Source organism: Barbus barbus, assembly GCF_936440315.1.
Source record: "Barbus barbus genome assembly, chromosome: 24".
In the NCBI taxonomy this organism is placed as follows: domain Eukaryota; kingdom Metazoa; phylum Chordata; class Actinopteri; order Cypriniformes; family Cyprinidae; genus Barbus; species Barbus barbus.
This window is the reverse complement of record NC_136752.1, coordinates 24,271,420-24,291,677: the sequence shown is the minus strand read 5'-3', so window position 1 is coordinate 24,291,677 and position 20,258 is coordinate 24,271,420. Positions and strand designations below refer to the sequence as shown.

The window sequence follows — 20,258 nt, the reverse complement described above, 5'->3', positions numbered from 1 at the left end:
AATGTTCAATACCTCTAAGAAAAGAACTGGTCATTAATCTACAATTTCTTTCTCTTTTTTATCGCTTCCTCTTTCAACCAAACAACGTTTTAAATTCCACTTTCAAATACCATGGAATGAATTGGTTCATAAATTGGTCTTTCACGAGTGAACTGCAAGTGTTTAAAAAGCAGTAATCAACCATTAAACAACTGAAACAATCGTAACAATCCTTCAAAGCGGAAAATGGAACAAAAGGAAACAGCTGCATCAAGAACCAGAAGCAAATAATGACACATTTACTGCTGGTTTAATTTCATACACACCGGGAGTCGTGTCGTCTTGCAGTTAATTGAACAAATGCTTTGTGCATTTTTAAGCAGCACTAAATGTTCAAATTTGGATTTTATGCCACAATTAGAGACTACACATTATGACTGTTCACACAGTGTGAACGTTATGCTCTTACAGCGAGACTGCTTTTAAGCAAGCGTGTGCAAGGAGAAGCAGGAGTCGACGGTGTGAAGGGAAAGTCATCCACAGAGACCCTCAGTCTTGCTCCAACCAAATCTGGGTCAAGGTTGTCTGTAAAATTATGCCTCTTCTGTCTTTGCCTTTAATTTTCTGCCTGAACACTGGGGACTCACAACAGACAGACGGCATAATAATAAAGCCCACATACAAATTCAAATTTCTTTTGGCTTAAGGCTGGTTGCTACTGCAAGTGGGTCAATACTGGACGTCTGTCCAAACATGCAGTGTTTTTAGATTTACGAGCTGTTTGACACCTTTTTCTAATAAGTGGGTTTCATAACTGCGGCATCGTTTAACTGTCTTTCATGAGATCTCTAGATCTGCTCAATTTAACAGATTTAGAAAAGAATATGAATTCATAGCACAGAAACTGAAGATGGCTGTGATTCATGCTCTCATCAGACACTGAATATGATTATGATCTCCTCTCCGGAGCTTTCAACACGCAAGAATGCAAGGCTAAATCAACGATGATGGCACCGCCGAGGACCCCTCAGAACAAACAACAGCTTGTCACTGAGTGTTTAAAACCCCAGCTACCCGATGTTTCACCTCTTTTTGGCTGAGGTTTTGCAATTATCTTGGATTGGTTATCATTAGTGACTATGCTAGCATGTCAGTTTTATCCATTTCCATACTGGCAACTGAAAACACAAACTACAATTGCACAAACTGTTTAAAAAAAATAAAATAAAATATTAATAATAATAATAATGTTTGGGATACAGAATGTTATGCAATTTTGTATTTGTAGTACATTCCTTTCTTTCTATCTTTCTTTAGCAAATTTGGGGAGAATGCATTTAAAAAGCGGCATGGAATCTTTAAACAATTTATAAACATTTTTTTATAATTAAATGGAAACACTCTTACATATATTTCTATTATTTAAAACAGAATATAAACGTCATTTTAATAATTAATAAATATAATTACAAACATAAACCATATTCAAAATTGTAAACCTGTAAAAACTGTAAAATTGTTAAAACAATAAATTGATGTTAATTAATAATTGGTGATAATTAAATTTAATTAAATAAGAAAGAATGAACTACGTTTAATATGGAAAAATTTATATAAATAAAATTTGTATATAAAAATATACTATCTTAAATAATTCAGCTATGTAAATACTATTACATAAAATAAAATAAAAAAAATGAAAATGTGTTCATTCATAAATATGTCGCATTCTGTCAGTGCGACAGAATGACAGCAACAGGACAGGACACAGATAGTAGAAAAAAAAAAAAAAAAAAAAAAAAAAAATGTACAAATATACAAAAAATGGACAATGTGCCAAATAGCACAAACACATTATACAAAATAGACAATTCAGTATGTACAGGTATGTTAGGTGCAAATTTGAAATGTAATAAGTATGTGTGTAAAATAAAAATAAAAAGTATGATAGTGTTGTGGGTTTCATGTTTATTGTTAAGAGTTCAAGTGTCCATGAGATGGATTGCCTGAGGGAAGAAACTGTTTCTGTGTCTGGTCGTTCTGGTTCTCAGAGCTCTGTAGCATCGACCAGACGGTAACAGTTCAAAGAGGGAGTGTGCTGGATGTGAGGGTTCCAGAGTGATTTTGCCAGCCCTTTTGCTCACTCTGGATAAGTACAGTTCTTGGAGAGTGGGGAGGGTTGTACCAATGATTCGCTCAGCAGTCTGGACTACCCTCCGTAGTCTTCTGAGGTCAGATTTGGTAGCTGAGCTGAACCAGACAGTTATTGAGATGCAGAGGATGGATTCAATGATGGCAGAGTAGAACTGTTTCAGCAGCTCCTGTGGCAGGTTGAACTTCCTCAGCTGGCGAAGGAAGTACAACCTCTGCTGGGCCTTTTTCACAATGGACTCAATGTGATTGATTAGTTTGAGCAGGAGGAGCTCTGGAATGATAGTGTTAAAGGCCGAGCTGAAGTCCACAAACAGGATCCTCACATAAGTCCCTGGTCTGTCTAGGTGTTGCAGTGTGTAACGCAGTCCCATGTTGACTACATCATCCACAGACCTGTTTGCTCTGTAGCCAAACTTCAAGTAAGGGTCCAGTGATGTCCTTCAGATAAGCCAAAACCAGGTCTGTAGTCGTTAAGTCCTGTAATCTTGGGTTTCTTTGAGATGGGGATGATGGTGGAGCATTTGAAGCATGAGGGGTCTTCACACAGTTCCAGTGATCTGTTGAAGATCTGTGTGAAGATGGGGGCCAGCTGATCAACACAGGATTTCAGACAGGCTGGTGTCACACCGTCTGAGCCTGGTGCCTTCCTTCTCTTGTTCTTTTGGAAGACCTGGCGCACGCCATCTTCTCTTATCTGCAGTTCAGGTGTGGGGGAGAGGGGGGTTACAGGAGGTGTGAATGGTGTTTTTTCAAACCTACAATAGAACTCATTAAGATAGTCTACTAGTTGTTGATTCTCCACAGTGCTGGGGGATGGTGTCTTGTAATTGGTGATATCTTTCATACCTTTACACACTGAAGCAGAATCACTGGAAGAGAATTTGTTCCTTAGCTTGTCAGAATAATTCTTCTTTGCCACTCTGATCTCCTTTTCCAGTGTGTATTTGGCCTGTTTATACAAGACTTTACCCCCCTTTCTGTAAGCATCTTCTTTGGCCTGACGGAGCTGTCTGAGTTTTGCAGTGAACTACGGTTTGTCGTTGTTATAAGTTAGATGAGTCCTGGTAGGAATGCACATATCCTCACAGAAACTGATATATGAAGTTAGTCTCTGTGAGCTCGCCCAGATCATCAGCAGCTTCAAAAACACTCCAATCAGTAAGGTCGAGATAGGCTTGTAAAACCCGCTCTGTCTCATTAGTCCATCTCTTTACAGTCCTTAATACAGGTTTAACAGATTTAAGTTTATGCCTGTAGGTTGGAATAAGATGAACCAAACAGTGATCAAAGAGTCCTAAAGCTGCTCGTGGAACCGAGTGATATGTGTCCTTTATCGCTGTGTAACAGTGATCCAATATATTACTGTCTCTGGTGGGACATGTAACATGCTGTCTGTATTTTGGCAGTTCGCGGGAGAGATTTGCTTTATTAAAGTCCCGAGAATGATTAAAACAGAGTCTGGGTGTTGTTGTTCTGTGTCTGTGATCAGATCAGCAAGTTTCTGTAAAGCTGTGCTCACGTGCGCTTGCGGTGGAATGTAGACACACGAGAATGAACTAGCAGAACTCCCGCGGCGAATAGAACGGCTTGCAGTTAATGAAGAGCGTTTCTAGATCTGAACAGCACATCTTCTTTAACACAGTTACCTCTGTACACCACCTCTCATTGATGTAAAAGCATGTCCCGCCGTCACGCGATTTCCCTGTTGATTCCGTGTCGCGATCTGCTCTGATCAGCTGGAAATTAGGCAGAAGTAACACGCTGTCTAGAATGGTGTCGTTCAGCCAGGTTTCCGTGAAACACAGAGCAGCAGAGTTTGAAAAGTCCTTGTTAAACCGGGAAAGCAGGAGGAGTTTGTCCGTTTTGTTGGGTAGAGAGCAGAGATTAGCCAGATGGATGCTAGGCAACGGCATTCGAAATCCAGGCTGTCTGAGCTTCACAAGCGCGCCGGCATGCTTCCCCCGTCTGCGCGTCCTAAAGAGTTTAAACAGCGCTGCAGCTCCGCCGACTACTATGTTCAGCAAAACATCCGAATAATCGAAAACCGGTTGGAGATTTTGTGTAGTGTTCTGCCGAATGTTCAACAGTTCGTGTTAGACAAACGGGAAACAGGAAAAACTAACAAAAACACTGAAACAACTGGAGAGCCAAGCACAATGGCTGCCATGCGCAGCACCATCTTGATTCCGTGTGTATTATATGTAAATAAAAGTATAAGCATTTTATGTATATGTATTATATGTATATTTATGTATAATATAAAATAACTAATATGTTATACCTCTCTTTCTCTCTCTATATATATATATATATATAAATAATTTAATAAATGTAAACTTTATATTTATTATAAGTAATTATAATATATTTTTAATAATATATATTTATATTTAATACACTTTATATTTATTATGTGTACTTTAGAAATTAATTACTAAATTAAGGGGATAAATACATATAGGGATATGGATGTGAATTCATCAGATCCTAGCACACAGGTCTGAGTTCAATATTACCTCCAAATTGAGTTTAGTACAACCCCTTTCACTCTCCCTGATTATTTCCAATGTCTCTCCACCATCTTGTCATATACAGCCATTAAAAGCCCATAAAAAACAGAGAATCCTTTTACAAAAACAAAATATTGTCCTTCTTTGAAATGCCTACAACAGCACACATTTCATGAAGATGCATTAGGATACGCCTGCCCACTAGATGAACACACTTACATAACCACATTCAGCCTCAGAAGGGTCTGCGACACGAATTACAGGCGTACGGCGGCAGCACCACAGGTGCCTCGAGCCAAAGCGAACAATAGCGTGGACGCAAACAGCATTAGCGATGTGGACAGAATTAATGATGTAGGTGACCCACGTGGAGGGAGGAAAGCGCATTCGCTAGAGGTGATAGGATCACTTTTGCTAAGTGCAGATATGGTGGAAAGCTATATTTACTGACAGGAAGTGAAGACCATTTGTCCTGTAGCTGTGTTATTAGCCCCTCCTTGTTATAAAACGCTCGGCTGCTCCATTTAGAGCATTTGTCAGAGCACTTCACTCCAGTTCTACTGCAGTTTAAACAAGGAAACACACCCCGGACACTCAAGCTAATATGAAAAGCTTTGATAAACACTGAAGTGTGTTTCTGCTCTCTGCCACGAGCCGCCCACTCGTTCTGCATTGTCCTCGCCAGCGGTGCCCGACTGCAAAAAGACAAGTGTTGTGTATTCTGTCAGTCAAGGGATAACCCATCCAATCAAATCCTCTGACAGCTTGTCTTTCTCGGAATCTCTGCACTGATTTCCTGCTTGCCTACGATTGAAGAGCTTGAGGTGGCCAGACATCCATCACAGACCAGGACGTCTGGAATCTCTGACTCTGTTAGAAGTGTATGAAACAGGAGTGGGCTGCGTGACCACATAATCTATATAATGTAATTTTAGATTATGTCATGGTGTGTTATCCCAACATTTGTTAACAACTTTGGATAACACAGTGAATCAAATATACCACAAATGAAATCTATTTGATCTTTGATTATTTCCTTTTTTAAATGGAAAGTGATGGTTGCAATTGAAAAGATCTCTAAGACCTCTAAAATATCAGCATGATCAAAACTTGCTGAAAAACCTGTTGTGCACATTTTTTTAAACATAATTTTATAATACCTTCAGGTCATGGTACATGTGTGGTACATGTGTGTGTAAAATATTTTCAGTTTTTTATAAAGTATAAAGTGTATAGTAATATGTCAAGATGAACATTTACTGGACTTAAACTTAAGTTACTTGATTATCTGTACATCATTTTGTAGAAAATCCTGTTCAAATGTATCTAATATAATAAATAAGTATTTTGAGGAACATTTATTTCTTCATCTCTCAATCATTATTGTATTGTAATGCATTATATAAAACTACAGAGTTTTGTATATCATAAAATTAAGCATTTAAATTTCATCGTACTTAGACATATTATTGAGAAATATAGAGTGACATCTGATATTTATAAGCATTTTATGCAATTAATCTGATATATTAACATCAATATAAACATTTAATTGACGTACAGTACAACGTATCAATTTCATTTTACTTTTTAAGATAAATATCAAAAACTGCAACAAATTTCATATTTTACTTACTTTGGGCCCTGTTAAAAGGTAAAGTTATGCCACTTTATTTATCTCTTTTGTTTTTCTTTCTACAATGTCTTCAGACTGATAAGCTCCTCTTGCACTATATATATATATATATATATATATATATATATATATATATATATATATATATATATATATATATATATATATTCACTCTATATATATCTGCACAGTTTTGTTTTATTTAACTGGTTTGCACTCTATCTGCCATGTGCCTTATGCCACTTTATCTATCTCTTTCTTTATTTTTCTACAATGTCCTCATTTGTATATCTGTATAGTTGTATGTACATATGTTTAAACTGTATTTATCTGTATTTGAACGTCTGCTGTCAGTGTTTTAAATGTTAACTGTATGCACCAAGGGTCTGAGAGTAACGCAATTTCAATTCTCTGTATGTATGTGCCGTACATGTAGAAGAATTAACAATAAAGCAGACTTGACTTGACTTGATACACAGTCAAATCACTCAAAACTAGTGCTTATCTAACCACATAAACATCTGCCTTGAAATGTACTTGTTTATGATTAAAACCTCACATGCCCTGACAAAATCTGTATTTGATTACGAAGAAACAAACATGAATACATACCTACATGAATATACTAGAATTATATATGAATCTGCATTACAGGAAATAATGCTGTAAATATTGTTCAGTTTCTTGCACAGACTAATTGTTTCGCTTCATAAGACCTCAATATATTGTCAAGAGCCATGGGTATTAATTTTGTCTTTTTTTTGTTTTTTTGTGTCTTAAGTGACGGTAACCACTAACTTGCATTTTATGAATCACCAAGGACCACGGTTTCAGCTAAGCTGTTATACTGAAGAAGAAAAAAATTCACCCACATCTTGGATGGTAAATTAACATCAAATTTTCATTTTTGGGTGAACTATCCCTTTAACTGATATATCTGAGACCAAGGTAGCTGAAATAGGAAAAATTACAAAAAAATAATAATAAATAAAAAAGTATAACAGCATAAACAACAACAAAGCAAGCAGCATTTAAACAAAGAATCAAGCTGCAGAAAATGGCTTCTGCAACAAAATAATCCCACCAAATTATGTTTGTTCATTATCATATCTCGGAGAGCCGGGTGCGCAGGTGACGGAGAGCTGGGTGCACAGGTGACAGAGAGTCGCTGCTGGGTTTGAGGATTCAGATAGAGCGCTTGCGAGTTAATAAGACATGCAGTGGAGAGATCTGACCTGCTTGGCTGAAGAAAGCCTCGAGAGTTCATGCGGAAACGTGTTTGTTTGTGCGTCACTGACCTCTTTAGGTTGAGAAGAGCCCAAGGGATGCCAGTCGGGGTCTTAAAAGCCGGCAACAGCTTCTCTCCTAGTTCAACAGCTTTTCTCCTGAACACCTGAAGTAAAAGACAGACAGACAGACACACAGAGATCAGTCTAACCTCATTCATACACAGCAGCGGCAGAGCCGTGTAACCTCTGGCTGCCCCTGCCTTCCCATAAACTCACCATATTTATTTTATCAGTCATATTTGCATGATACACAGAGTCGACTGACAGAAAGAGAGGCATTGATATTCTGCTGAGGGCAGGATCCAGGAGACGGCTGATAACAGCAGATAAGACGAGGGCACGTGACCCGCTGTAAACCTGCTGCCTGCCTGTCATCTTCTGTCTGCTACCTGGCCCTTCATTCCACTCCTCTGACATTTCAAACCATCAGGGAGCCGCTACGAATCCCTCGACCAGCAAATATGCTGCATATCTGCTGGCTGCTGAGATGATATCGCACTGAGCCGAAGCGGACTATCTGGCTTTAGCGCTTTAATCCAGAAATGTTACAAAAAATTCAGTTTCATATACATGCTGCTTTTTGAACTGTCTATTCAACAAATAATCGTCCAAATAAAAATCCACAAATATATTAAGCACCACAACTTTTATTTCAACATTGATAATAATGATAAATATTTCTCGAGAAGCAAATTAGCATATTATGATTTCTGAAGGATCATGTGACACTGAAGACTGGAGTAATGATGTTGAAACTTCAGCTTTGCGTCAAAGGAATATACTGTGTATAATTGTTATGTATATATAAAATACAAACACATGCATGTATATATTATATTATATTATATATTAAAAACCAGTGCATTTTTCAGATTTTAACTGGCTGTGGTGAAATTTTGGGCCTGCCACAATTAATCACGACTAGCTATAACAACATATTGCGGTCTAAAAAATAATACAGTTTGGAGTTCAGTATAAAAAATTCTTAACGGTTTGTCCAAGAGTCACACAAATAATTCACATTACAATAAAACCTTTGATATAATGTTAAGAAAATAGAAAACATTTAAATAACCACAAAAATCTCTCATATTAAACAAAAATTTGCCATCAAAACACAACACAATTTGCCGTCAAAAAACAACATAAGATACAGTCACAACACAGAACTAATTAAGCATAATAATATCTACTTATAACGTTAGCTCAGGATTCCTGAGCTAAACTGAGTTTTGCATCCTTTTTGACCCTCCTGACAGGCAGTTTCTGCGACTGCACATTTAAGTCTATTTAAATGGACAGCTTTCTACAATATGTCCCAATTAAACAAATATCGAAGATATACAATATATGTTGTGCAAAGTTTAGCTCTTCTTCATCTTTGAAGGGTTACTTTGGTGAAGGAGATGCAGAGATCTGCATGTAGATCTGTGTCAGAGGGCCAGATTTACTCATCCCTCTTGTAATTCATCCTGTGAGTCAGAAAGCCCACAAAGCAAAGGTCCCTTGAGCACGGCCAGATCGCTGCACAGAAGCAGACGGCAGAGGCAGAAATCAAACTGCAATGCAATGACTTGTCAAAATTTACTAGGGAATAAAAGCACTGCACCGGTGTGCAGCAGTAAAACAACAATAATCATACAACTGGGATTAAATCATGGGAAATCTGAGACATGATGCATCATCCTAATTGTAACAGCGAAGAGTCAGTATCGTCTAAACAGAATACTGATCATAATTCCCGGCGCTGTATAGCTCTAAACGAGGACGTCTTTTCCTCCAAGTCTGTCATTCTGTCTTCATATCAAGGATGAGGTCAACACATCGAAGCGTGCATCCCTCCGTAGCGTTTTCCCCAGCGCCTCGACGGCCTAGATGAAGTCTGTGCGCTCGCCCCTTGCTCTTCAAACACAAGGTGAGCTGTTATCTCGTCCATGTGAATTCACTTAGCAGGTTGTCTGGTTGGATGCCGCCAGCATTCGCCACGTTCAGTGCTGCATGCAGGCAGGTTTAAAAGAACAATTTGAGCCTGTGGACTGTCATTCCAGATTACGATGCCATCAGCATGAGCACAATCGGAGATTATGGGAGAGCCGATCACTCAAAGCATGCCATCACTTTGATCAATGCATGCAATAAAACCCCTGCGCCTCAGAGTAAACCAAACAAAACAGATTAGCCCTGCTAGACATTTTCAAATAAAGTCATGACAATGTGCAATATATAAAAAACAGTCATCCTTTAATATAAATGAGAACTGATGACCACAGCATGCTACAGATGTTTATGTGGTTGACTTTAATTTATCAGGAGTAGAGAGTTTGTAGTATCGTAGTGACAAATGACAAAATTAAGCATTAAATTAAGATTGTGCTAACCTGTGCAAAACTCTATAACGTGATGCTTTAGCAATAACTAATAATTTGTATTAATAATAATAATAATAATAAAAACATTCATAGCATTATAACTTTGTGCTGTTATTTATTATCATACTTTACATCTAATAATAAATAAAAAAATTCTGTTTAATATTTATTTCTTTAGCTGAATAAATAAAATAAATAATCATCATAATAGCAGTTTTGGCTTAGCTTTTCACATGCATTTGACAATAATAATAATAATTATTATTATTATTAATAATAAGAAGGTATATTTGACAAATTACAAAATTAAGCATAATTAAGTTACGCTTGCCCACGTAAAACTCTTTATCATGAATGTTTAGCAATAACTAATAATTATTAATAAAATAATAATAAAAAATATATTGTTTATATGTTGTGCTATTATTTATTATCATACATTTAATATAGATTTTTCTGTTTAATATTTAGGAAATTAATCATTATCATCATCAATAAATTAAATGTTAATAACTTATTAATAATGCTACTAATACGAATGTTATTATTATTGTAAATTATTATTATTATTATTTAATAGTAGCAGTAATAATAATAATAATAATAATAATAATTTTTATTAAGTGTGAAAAGAAATGCTGGAGCGAAGTAAAAGGTCAAGCAGACTATAAAACTTATTTTATTTTATATAATAATAATAATAATAATAATAATAAATAAAGTGAAAGTGTGAAAAGTAACGCGGGAGAGAGAGAAGTAAAAGAAGCAGACTCTATAGAACTTGAAGGTTGCTCAAAAATGTCCTGTCCTGTGCCACTGCAAGGTGTAAGTGCAAGTGTGTATGAGCGTGTGCAAGACAAAAATCGACTGCTGGTCGAGTGCTAGACGTCCACTAAATGAGATAAATTGCCTTGTCAGTGGATGGTGACTTGAGAACCTCATGAGCTTTTACCTAGATTACTGTTAGTACTACAGGGAATGGAGCACACAGCTGCAGAGAGCCACTTGACCCTTTTAAAGCCCTCCAAAACCTGCCACGCTCACCTAGAGATCAGTCTGCTCTGGGTATGGAGACGAGCGGACGGAAAGCTTCAAGAAAAAGCTATGAAAGCAAAGCCCTAAAGCTCGGGGCAGCTTTGACAAAGGTTGACATTTACTCCACCGTGAGGACCAAAGCTCACGCAGAGGGAGCACAGAAAGTGTAGCATGGAGACATGAAAATACGGCTAAACTATCAGCAAAGGTGCTGCATGCAAATTAGACTCCATTTCAACTTCAAATCAGGCCACACAAATTAAGGTTTTTGTAGAATGCAAATGAATTCTATCATTAACTTTAAGGTAGATCTACACAAAAAAAGAGGCCAGCAGTGTTGCTTTGAGAAATGAAAGTGATGCTTCAATATTTCATTAAACAGAGTGAATTTTTCGCAGACGGAAACCAGATTTAGGTCTAAAAGATTAATTGCTGTGAGAGTGAATCTATTATCAGATCAGTCCAAGGTAAACCAGGCAGACAAAACAAGGTCAACATTACCAAATGAAAATCCCAGAAGCCATAGCCCAGACGAACTCCTTTTACCAAATTAAAGGTTCTTTTAATGCATTTTTAAACACTGTAAATCGTTATTAACCATCCAAACAGATAACAGCGGTGTTTACCAAAGCAAGCGTCACTATTATTATTGCTCATACATTGAGCAATGCTGGGCCAACATTAAAATTTAAAATTTTGACTTTATTGGGGTACATATGGGAATGATACCTGAATTCTACAGCTGTGATCTGTCACTTTTTTCCCCCTTAAACAGTAGCATCATGACAGCAAGTGAAAACAAAACAAAACACAAAAAAGGTAGTTCATCAAAACAATTCACTATTAATATTACTAATATAAAATCAATTTAATTTAGTTCAATTAATCGATTTAGTTTTAATATATATATATATATATATATATATATATATATATATATATATATATATATATATATACACATACACATATATATCCACACACATTAATATATAAAATATCTATCTATCATATCTATATCAAAATATATCTATCTAACGACACACACAGGGAGAGAGGGAGAGAGAGAGAGAGAGAGAGAGAGAGAGAGAGAGAGAGAGAGAGAGAGAGAGAGAGAGAGAGAGAGAGAGAGAGAGGGAGGAAGCATAAAACTAAGGTGAAAATTTCAATGAGTTAATAAAGACAGTCTTCTCCTCTGCAAACTTGTACTGAATATCATGAAATATTGATTTTCACCAAGGCCTGAAGTGAAAAACTACACTTGATATCTTTCTGGTCTAACAGCATGTAGAGAGACAGAATAGTCACCTGTTAATAATTAAAACCTCTTAATTCATTGAAAAGACTAAGAATCTTAGCAGATGTAAAAGAGTTGTTGAACACTGTACTGTGCTAAATAGCTGTCACCTCTGATACAGCAGAAAGCATCATTTGACATCACTTAGGATCTGGTACAGTAGATCATGCAGGAGACACTTCTGAATGCAGCACCTGAAAGCAATTTCTCTGAACACTTCAGCATATTTATCATAAGTCAGCAGAGCGGGACAGCTCTAGCCCATGAGGCTTAGCCTTTAGCTCCAACAGTGTATATGCAAGAGCAAGACAGGGTATTGAGTTATTGTTGAGTTCATTTATGTATTATTATTTTTATTCAGTTATAATGAAAAATTTAACTGTTGTCTTAACCTGTATGACAATCTTTGAAAAAAAAAAAAAAGATAGATGAGCAGAAACAGAAAAAAAGAAGAAATGTTTCGAGACAAAGTGAAGGACACTATTAACCCCACAGGAACTTGTGGCAGTGTCATTATCAGAACATTAGTGACCATCAGCTTGAACAGCAAGCAAAAGATTCGGTGTCATTTAAGAGAGAAATCAAGTCTTCTACTTATGCTCTTACAAGTACAAGTTTAGCCTTGAGTCATACTGCTAATGAGAAACAGATGAGGTAAGTATGTCCGTTCTTGTGACTGACTAATATTTTAGCCAGGTCAATAATTAGCAATTGTCTGATAACTGAGCATTAGCCAATAACTATATAGGCAATAAAAACAACAATAACGTCAACAATAACAACAACAAATATTACATACATTTTTGAGAACAAAATAAATAAATAAATGCTTTAAATGTTGTTGTGTGTGTGTGTGTGTGTGTGTGTGTGTGTTTATTTGATAATATAAATGTAAAAATATTTATTTTTTTATAGTTTGAGAACAAAATAAATAAATAAATGTATATAAAAACAATTTTATACATTTAACAGGAACTATACTTTTTAAAATATAATTATATAATAAATCTGAATACATTTTATATAATACATTTGTTTTATATAAAATACTTTTTTTTTTAACTTTATTATTTTTTATTTCTTTTTTTAATATATGGCCAGGATACAAAGCACTTAAAAAAAAAAAAAAAAAAAACACCAAACATTAAAGCAAATAAAATTAATAAAATGGACAGGCAATAACCTGTTCTGTCACAAATATACTAGGGAAAAAACCCCAGCTAATCTTCTCTTGGCATAAATAAAATATATGTATTAGCAATATATCTGCCATCACCCGCCTTGTTTTCTAAAGGTTACCAGTGGCTTTTGTAAAACTCATCTCGGTCAATTCCACAGCATTTCTAATCGTTCCAAATTAGAAATGCTTGGCAGTTTTGAAAAAATGGCAACAAAGCCGTTTAATCCAACAGAGTACTCTGAGATGAGCATGATGGAAAGGAACTCATGTCTCTTCACACAAGATCTTTTGTATCTTTAGGGAAAACACTGTAAAAATGATGTATTCAAGATCTGTACAGAGAGAAGAGGACTGTGCTAAATGAATAATGAAACCTGTGATATTTCCCCAAGGTTGGATTGGGAAACCTGAGTATGAGAGAGCGATCTCTCATATGAACGTAGTCAGTAAATTACACCCAGAGCTCCAGTCAACGGCTGCTCTGTGCCGGCTTCCCTTTGGCTGCAATACAAGACATGCTGTAATAATGAAGCAGCCTGCTCACATCTGGTTTGTGTAGTCATCCAATCCAGACACATAACACACAGATCTCCAACTGCTGCCACTAGAACATCTACATACGTACATAGAGTGTAAAGCCTGTTCCTCACACCACACGATGCAGTGTATATTTATCTTGGCACAATACCAGCTGATTTTAGAGCTCACACTGTAAAAAATTCATGATTTATCTTAGCTTTTTTCTTTTTGTCAAATCAGTTTAGATAATTCAGATAATTTCTGTTGATTAAACCAATCTCTGTCTTTGAATTAATACATTTTTAGTTTCAATGAACTCATTTTAAGTCAAGTTTGGTGTACACACTGTAATTTTTTTTTTTTGAAGTTGTAAACAAAGGTTGTTGAAATTCGTTTGAATCGAAAATACTATTTCTACTTCAAAATTTCACGTTTAATTCGCGCGTTTCTTGAAATTTCTTTGTAGTTGTTAGTGAAAACTTTTTCTACACCCCTTCCCCCCATTTACAGGTCATGCAAATTGGAAACTTACCAGCATAAGTAGTTGAAACATTTATGTACAAGTTTGATTATCTAACATAAAAATGCGATCTGATTATCTATGTGGAAAGACATATCTGCAAATTAGACAGCGAGAAAACAAAGGACAGTAATGACATTTCATTTTTCTTTTTTTTTGGAAAAGTCTCTAATGCTCCCAACATTTTTTATTTGATCACAAACACTGTATAAAATTGTGAAATGTAATACAATTTAAACAGTTTGCTGTTTTTAAATGTTATTTTTTTTTTTTGAATTTTTCAGCATCTTTACCCCACTCTTCAGTCTCGCATGATCCTTCAGAAATCAATCGAAAAAGCTGATTTGGTGCTCAAGAAACATTTTTTTATGCTATCAGTGTTGAAAACGTGTTGCTTAACATATTAAATGTCCTCACTGGCATTTAATCGATTTTAATGCATCCTTGCGGAATAAAAGTATCAGTTTTTTTTTTAATTAAAAAAAATAGTATAGTTTTCATGACAATCAAGTTATCAATATCTAGTCCTCACTTTATTTTCCTAACATGACTGCAGTTGTGTTACACAGTATTAATGCAGTCAGTGTGAAATCAGCTGTTGCATTTACACTGTTTCTTTAATTTAGTGTGATGTAAAACAGGCCCAAAACTCACCTTTTCCAACTTATTCAGAACGCAACAGACATAATTATGCTTCTGCTGGCTGGTGCGTTTCTCCGTAATGAATTAATTTTGCAATAATGCCAGAATTTGTCTGCCAGACATGTACAGCGGTGTGACAGACAGCTGAGGAATAACTGATTCCTCTAAGGCTGAGCAGGCATCTTTTTAATAGGACAGATATACGGTAACATGGGGCCATTGTGCTTCTAATACAACGGGGATGAATAGGTGGTCAGGCGGAATGGAAGCAGAATTTGTCAGCGCCGGATCCTGTTGCAGCTCTTTTCAATAAGACACTGAAGTCTCTGTGTTCAGATGCACTGAATCGGCCTTGACATTGTTACACATCATATCAAAAGAAGAAGAGGGGGGAAATTCTACTTGCAAAAAAAAATAAATAAATAAAAAGTACAAGCTTAACAATACCAGTAAGCTAAAAAATGTACCAGAAAACACATCTCTGTGATGGTCGGCACCAACATTTAGTTGTCAAGGGCTTGTCTAGAAATGATAAACAGTGTAGACATACCGCAAGCCATTCAGATGAAAATGAGGGTCTGGTTGAAAAGAGGAGATGGATGGCATGAGATGACAGGGACGAGAGATAGATGGAGAACAGGCTTTCAGCTTTGTGATAAAATGGGCCACAGGGACGCACCTGTGCTCACTGATAAAGCAGAACTAGTGAGAACGTGGAGCCACACTGACCCTGAACGTCATTCCTCGCCATATCAAAGGAAGAACAGGAAGTGCTGGTGTGATTTCACAGACCACTGCCAAACTAAAGAATAGGGTTGTCAAGTGCAGTACTTTGACAGAGCGTCTATACGAAAACAATACTGGTTTGACTGCTGACAAACTCTTGATTTTAACATCTGTTCCTCTAAACGAAGGCAATTAGATCTAGACAGAGAAATCGCATTTTTAAAATGCAGCCAAACAGATGCTCTAATTTTATTGCTTAGAACTTAATTTTTCCTCCATTTCTCCTGACTGTTAAAATAAAGACCTTGGGAAAAGTTATTTTCTTAATTGAGCAATACTTAAAACATACTTGCCATTTTTTTTAAAATGGCTAATATCTAACTTGTGTGTACAAAAGCATATTTGTGATATCTAGATTTATGAATGTGTATCGGCATCTACAACTCTGGTATTGTGACAACCTTATTGTGGTTAAAATATATAAATAAAGTCATATGCACTTCCATTGAAAAGTTTGGGGTCAGTGAAATTTTCTGACAGAAAATAATATTTTATAATTTATACATTTATTCAGCAAGGATGCATTAAGTTGATCAAATAAAGACATTTATAATGTTATGTTGGTTTCTTTTGAACTTCTGAAAAATTCTGAAAAAATGAATAACAAGTTACACAAAAATATTATGTAGCATGACTGTTTTCAACATTGATAATAAATGTTTTTGAGCATCAAATCAGCATATTAGAATGATTCAGCTTTGCCATCCCAGGACAGTTTCAAATGTATTAAAATAGAAAAATGTTTAAAAATTTAATATTTCAAATTGCATTAATATTTCACAATATTACAGTTCTACTGTATTTTTGATCAAATAAATGCAGCCTTAGTTAGAATAAATTAAATTAAATAAATAGAATGAAATATCTTAAATCAAGCCCAAAATTTCGAATGGAAGTTTACCATAAACACACCTATATCAAGCATTACCTGTTAGAGATAAAGCACACAAATCAAAAGATACTATCAAGTATTTCATTTGCTGACCTTCACCCAAAGGCTTTCACAAAAGGCACACTTGGATCACTCTCACAAGACGATAAAGTGGTCTGAAACCACCGAGATCAAATAGGAGACACTCAGTGACAAGAAAGGAAGGACTGCTTTACGCACAGCTGTCAAAGCACTCTGTGAAAAGACATCAACGATAACATTTTCCAATTCCTCTCGCCATTTCTTCTGTCTGTACAAGATAAATGTGTACAAGGTATGACTGAAACAGATCACTTCTAGAGTCTGTTTGACCGATTCTCTGTTTGTCTGGCTCAAAAGATTCATTTTGTTCATGAATTATACAACGATAAGGCTATTTGTGTGTTTCTTGCATGCAGCTATTGAACACAAACCTATAGAAAGATGAGTTCCTTTGTTTTATTTCACACTACACAGACCATTAAACTCAAATTAAATCAGACTTTAAGCTCAGAAAATAAGATTTGCTTTGTTGTGATTCAGAAGCATCTGTGGTGGCTCCATGTCTTTGCATTTCAGTGACTAAAACAGGCTGATGAAATGGAACAAGCTTGTATATACATCAGCGTTTCTGCTCAGAAAGTCATCATACTCGCATTTCACATATATACCACTGTAATGGTATACGTGATGCATACATTGAGCAAAACAACTCTGGACTATCAATAAATATTATGAACATGCACAGAAAAGAAAAACAACCACACGACAAATAAACTCCCAAATTGAAATGCTCTCTGATTTCTTGACATAATAGACTACGTTGCATTCAAAAGTAAGTCGGGGGCCATGCTAAATCTGATGATGCAAGTTTGTGACCTTTTTGGAGAGGAAGACAATGGACAGAAGACACTGCCATTGCATTCGGCTCTAAATGAGAGCCGAGAAATAAAACCCGCTGTCAAGCAGAAGCGTGTTTCAGCGGAGACTTTAACCTTTAAAGAACCAACAACAGCCAAAGGAAATGAGGGAACTGGAGCAGAGCGATTCTATCAAATATATCAGCCGATGAAATATCACGCCGGCTGACTTTGTCTTAGCGTGCCCTAGTGGATAAGTTCAGCCACTTGCTGTGGAAAAAAAATTTAATAAAAAAAATAAATTATCTCTATATAAATCTATATTAATAAATAAATACATGCATACATCAAGATTTTATTGTAAGGTGTAAAGCAGCACATTATTTTTTCAGGTATTTAGCAACAATCTGAGAGCAGAGTTTAGCGCACTGAAACATACAGGCCTTTAAGTCAATCTCTAACACACAAATACACAAACCAGACAAACAATACAGCAAGTTATTTCACTGCAAAACAACAGCATGACACTTTCCACAGGATTTTCCCCATGGTTCAGTACAGTCCCACAGAGCCCGTCCAATTTGCAGCTTATTCTGGTTAAGAAAAGCAGACAATCTCAATCTTTCCTAACTGACATATAAAAACCAAACAGAGTTTTTGTTTTTAGGAGTTGTTTAATAGAAGGTAAACATGATACAAGGAATTAAAGGAAAATGTGCAACAAAAGTTTGGTGTCACTAAAAATTATTTTGAAAGATATTAATACTTGCATTCAGCAAGGATGCATTAAAATCTATTAAAATTCTAGTAGTGATTTGTTAGATAGGTATAAAAAAGGTTATTATACCACGGAAGCAGTCGTGGCAGCCCTCGTGTGAAGCCCTCTTAAGCGCCTTTCACACAGAGATTCCGGAAAATACACGGGTAATGTGTTCCGGCAATTGTTCCCGGATCGTTAGATTTTGGTTCATTCACACTGCCAGTGATTTTCCGGAATCTGTGCGTGCGTTCACACACAACCCGTAAAGACACGTGACATTTCATGTGACGTGTATAATGCGCCGCGCACCATTTCACTAAACTGCCGAACGGGGAAAAAAAAACTAAACTGGCGAACGATTTCAGCTTCAGCACAGATAGTGAGGAGCTCCGATCGCTGCTTCATTCCAGTTTACACATTTTTCGTTGTGTGAATGTTGATCTGCCTTCAAAACACCCGGTAAAAGAGTCGCATGATAACGCGTGTCATCAGCCTTTACGGCATTGATCCGGCATTGTTCACACAGCGCTCGTTCTGGGACTGAACCCGGCAATGTTACTAGGTCCCCAACCCGGGATTGATCCTGGAATCAATGGGTGGTTACGTTCACACAGAAGGCACTCTGGCAATTTTCCGGGACCAACGTGCAATGTGAAAGGGGCTTTAGTGTGAAGACCAAAGAGAGTAAAGACCATCGACTCTACCGGGCTAGGACACCGGCAAAGGATACAAGTATTGCTTTTTATATTTATTTTTTATTTTTTTTTCCTTTATATGTTTACTATTGAAATGTTGTTGTATGCATTTGTCAATTTTATTTAATTTCTGTATTTTCTTAAATGGGTGTGTATAGAGTATTTACAGAGTGTTAACTTTTAGTTTTAGTTACTTTTTCTTATTTGTAAGTCGCTTTGTAAAGTAAAGTAAGTGACTCCTGATGAAGGTCGTGTGACCGAAACGTTGTGTTAATAAATATTACTTTTTTGCAAGTTACGATAGTGTGCGGGAATTGCTTGTCTGTTGAGGCGATCCACCTGATTGGTCCTTTGTCCTATGCACCTATTACTTGCAGGTGTGCGATGGAGTTTGATCACTAAAGTAAAGTAAAGCAAGTAAAATGATCAATAGTGACAGTGAAGACCTTTCTGACGTTACAAAAAATAATGTTCTACATAAAAATCATGAAAAAGCAACAAACAAACATTGACACTGAAGACTGAAGTAAAGGCTGCTAAACATTCAGCTGTCATCACAGGAATAAATTATATTTAAAAATATTTTAAAACGGAGGTTAATTATTTTAGTGTAATATTTCAAAATATTTAAATCTTACACTCAAGCTATTGAACCTTCAGAAATAATGGAAATATGTTTATTTTGGTACTGAAATAACATTTCTCATCATCAATGTCAAAACAGTTGCTGCTTAATATTTTTGTGGATTTATTTGTTTTAGTATTTATTTGAAAAAGAAATCTGTTGTACCTTTATTATTATGTCAATTAACATTTAACTAAGATTAATAAAAGATTAATAAATAAATCAACAAATGCAGTACCTCAAGACATTTTTTTGTTCATGTAAAATATACCGCATGTTCTGGACTTGTTACATTTATCTTTAAATTAAAAAAATTACCCCCTAATATTGTGGCAGTTTTTTTCACCGTGGTATCGAAAATGGTATCGAGTATCGATATTTTTCAAGGTATCGTATCGAAGTTAGAAATTCCAGTATCGTGACAACACTAGTCTGTACTGTGACTTTCAATCAATTTACTGCATCCCTGCTGAATAAAATGATTAATTCCTT

At 35.9% G+C, this 20,258-nt stretch overlaps 1 protein-coding gene across 1 annotated transcript in view; it reads right to left on the bottom strand.

Annotated features, from left to right (window-relative positions):
• The window catches only part of LOC306843987 (mannosyl-oligosaccharide 1,2-alpha-mannosidase IA-like), a 116,025-nt gene that overhangs the window by 30,985 nt on the left and 64,782 nt on the right, over nucleotides 1-20,258 (bottom strand). Inside the window, exon 5 of the mRNA XM_079375769.1 lies at nucleotides 7,578-7,672. Within this exon, the coding sequence (XP_079231895.1) occupies nucleotides 7,578-7,672 (95 nt within the window). The remainder of the gene's footprint in view (nucleotides 1-7,577; nucleotides 7,673-20,258) is intronic.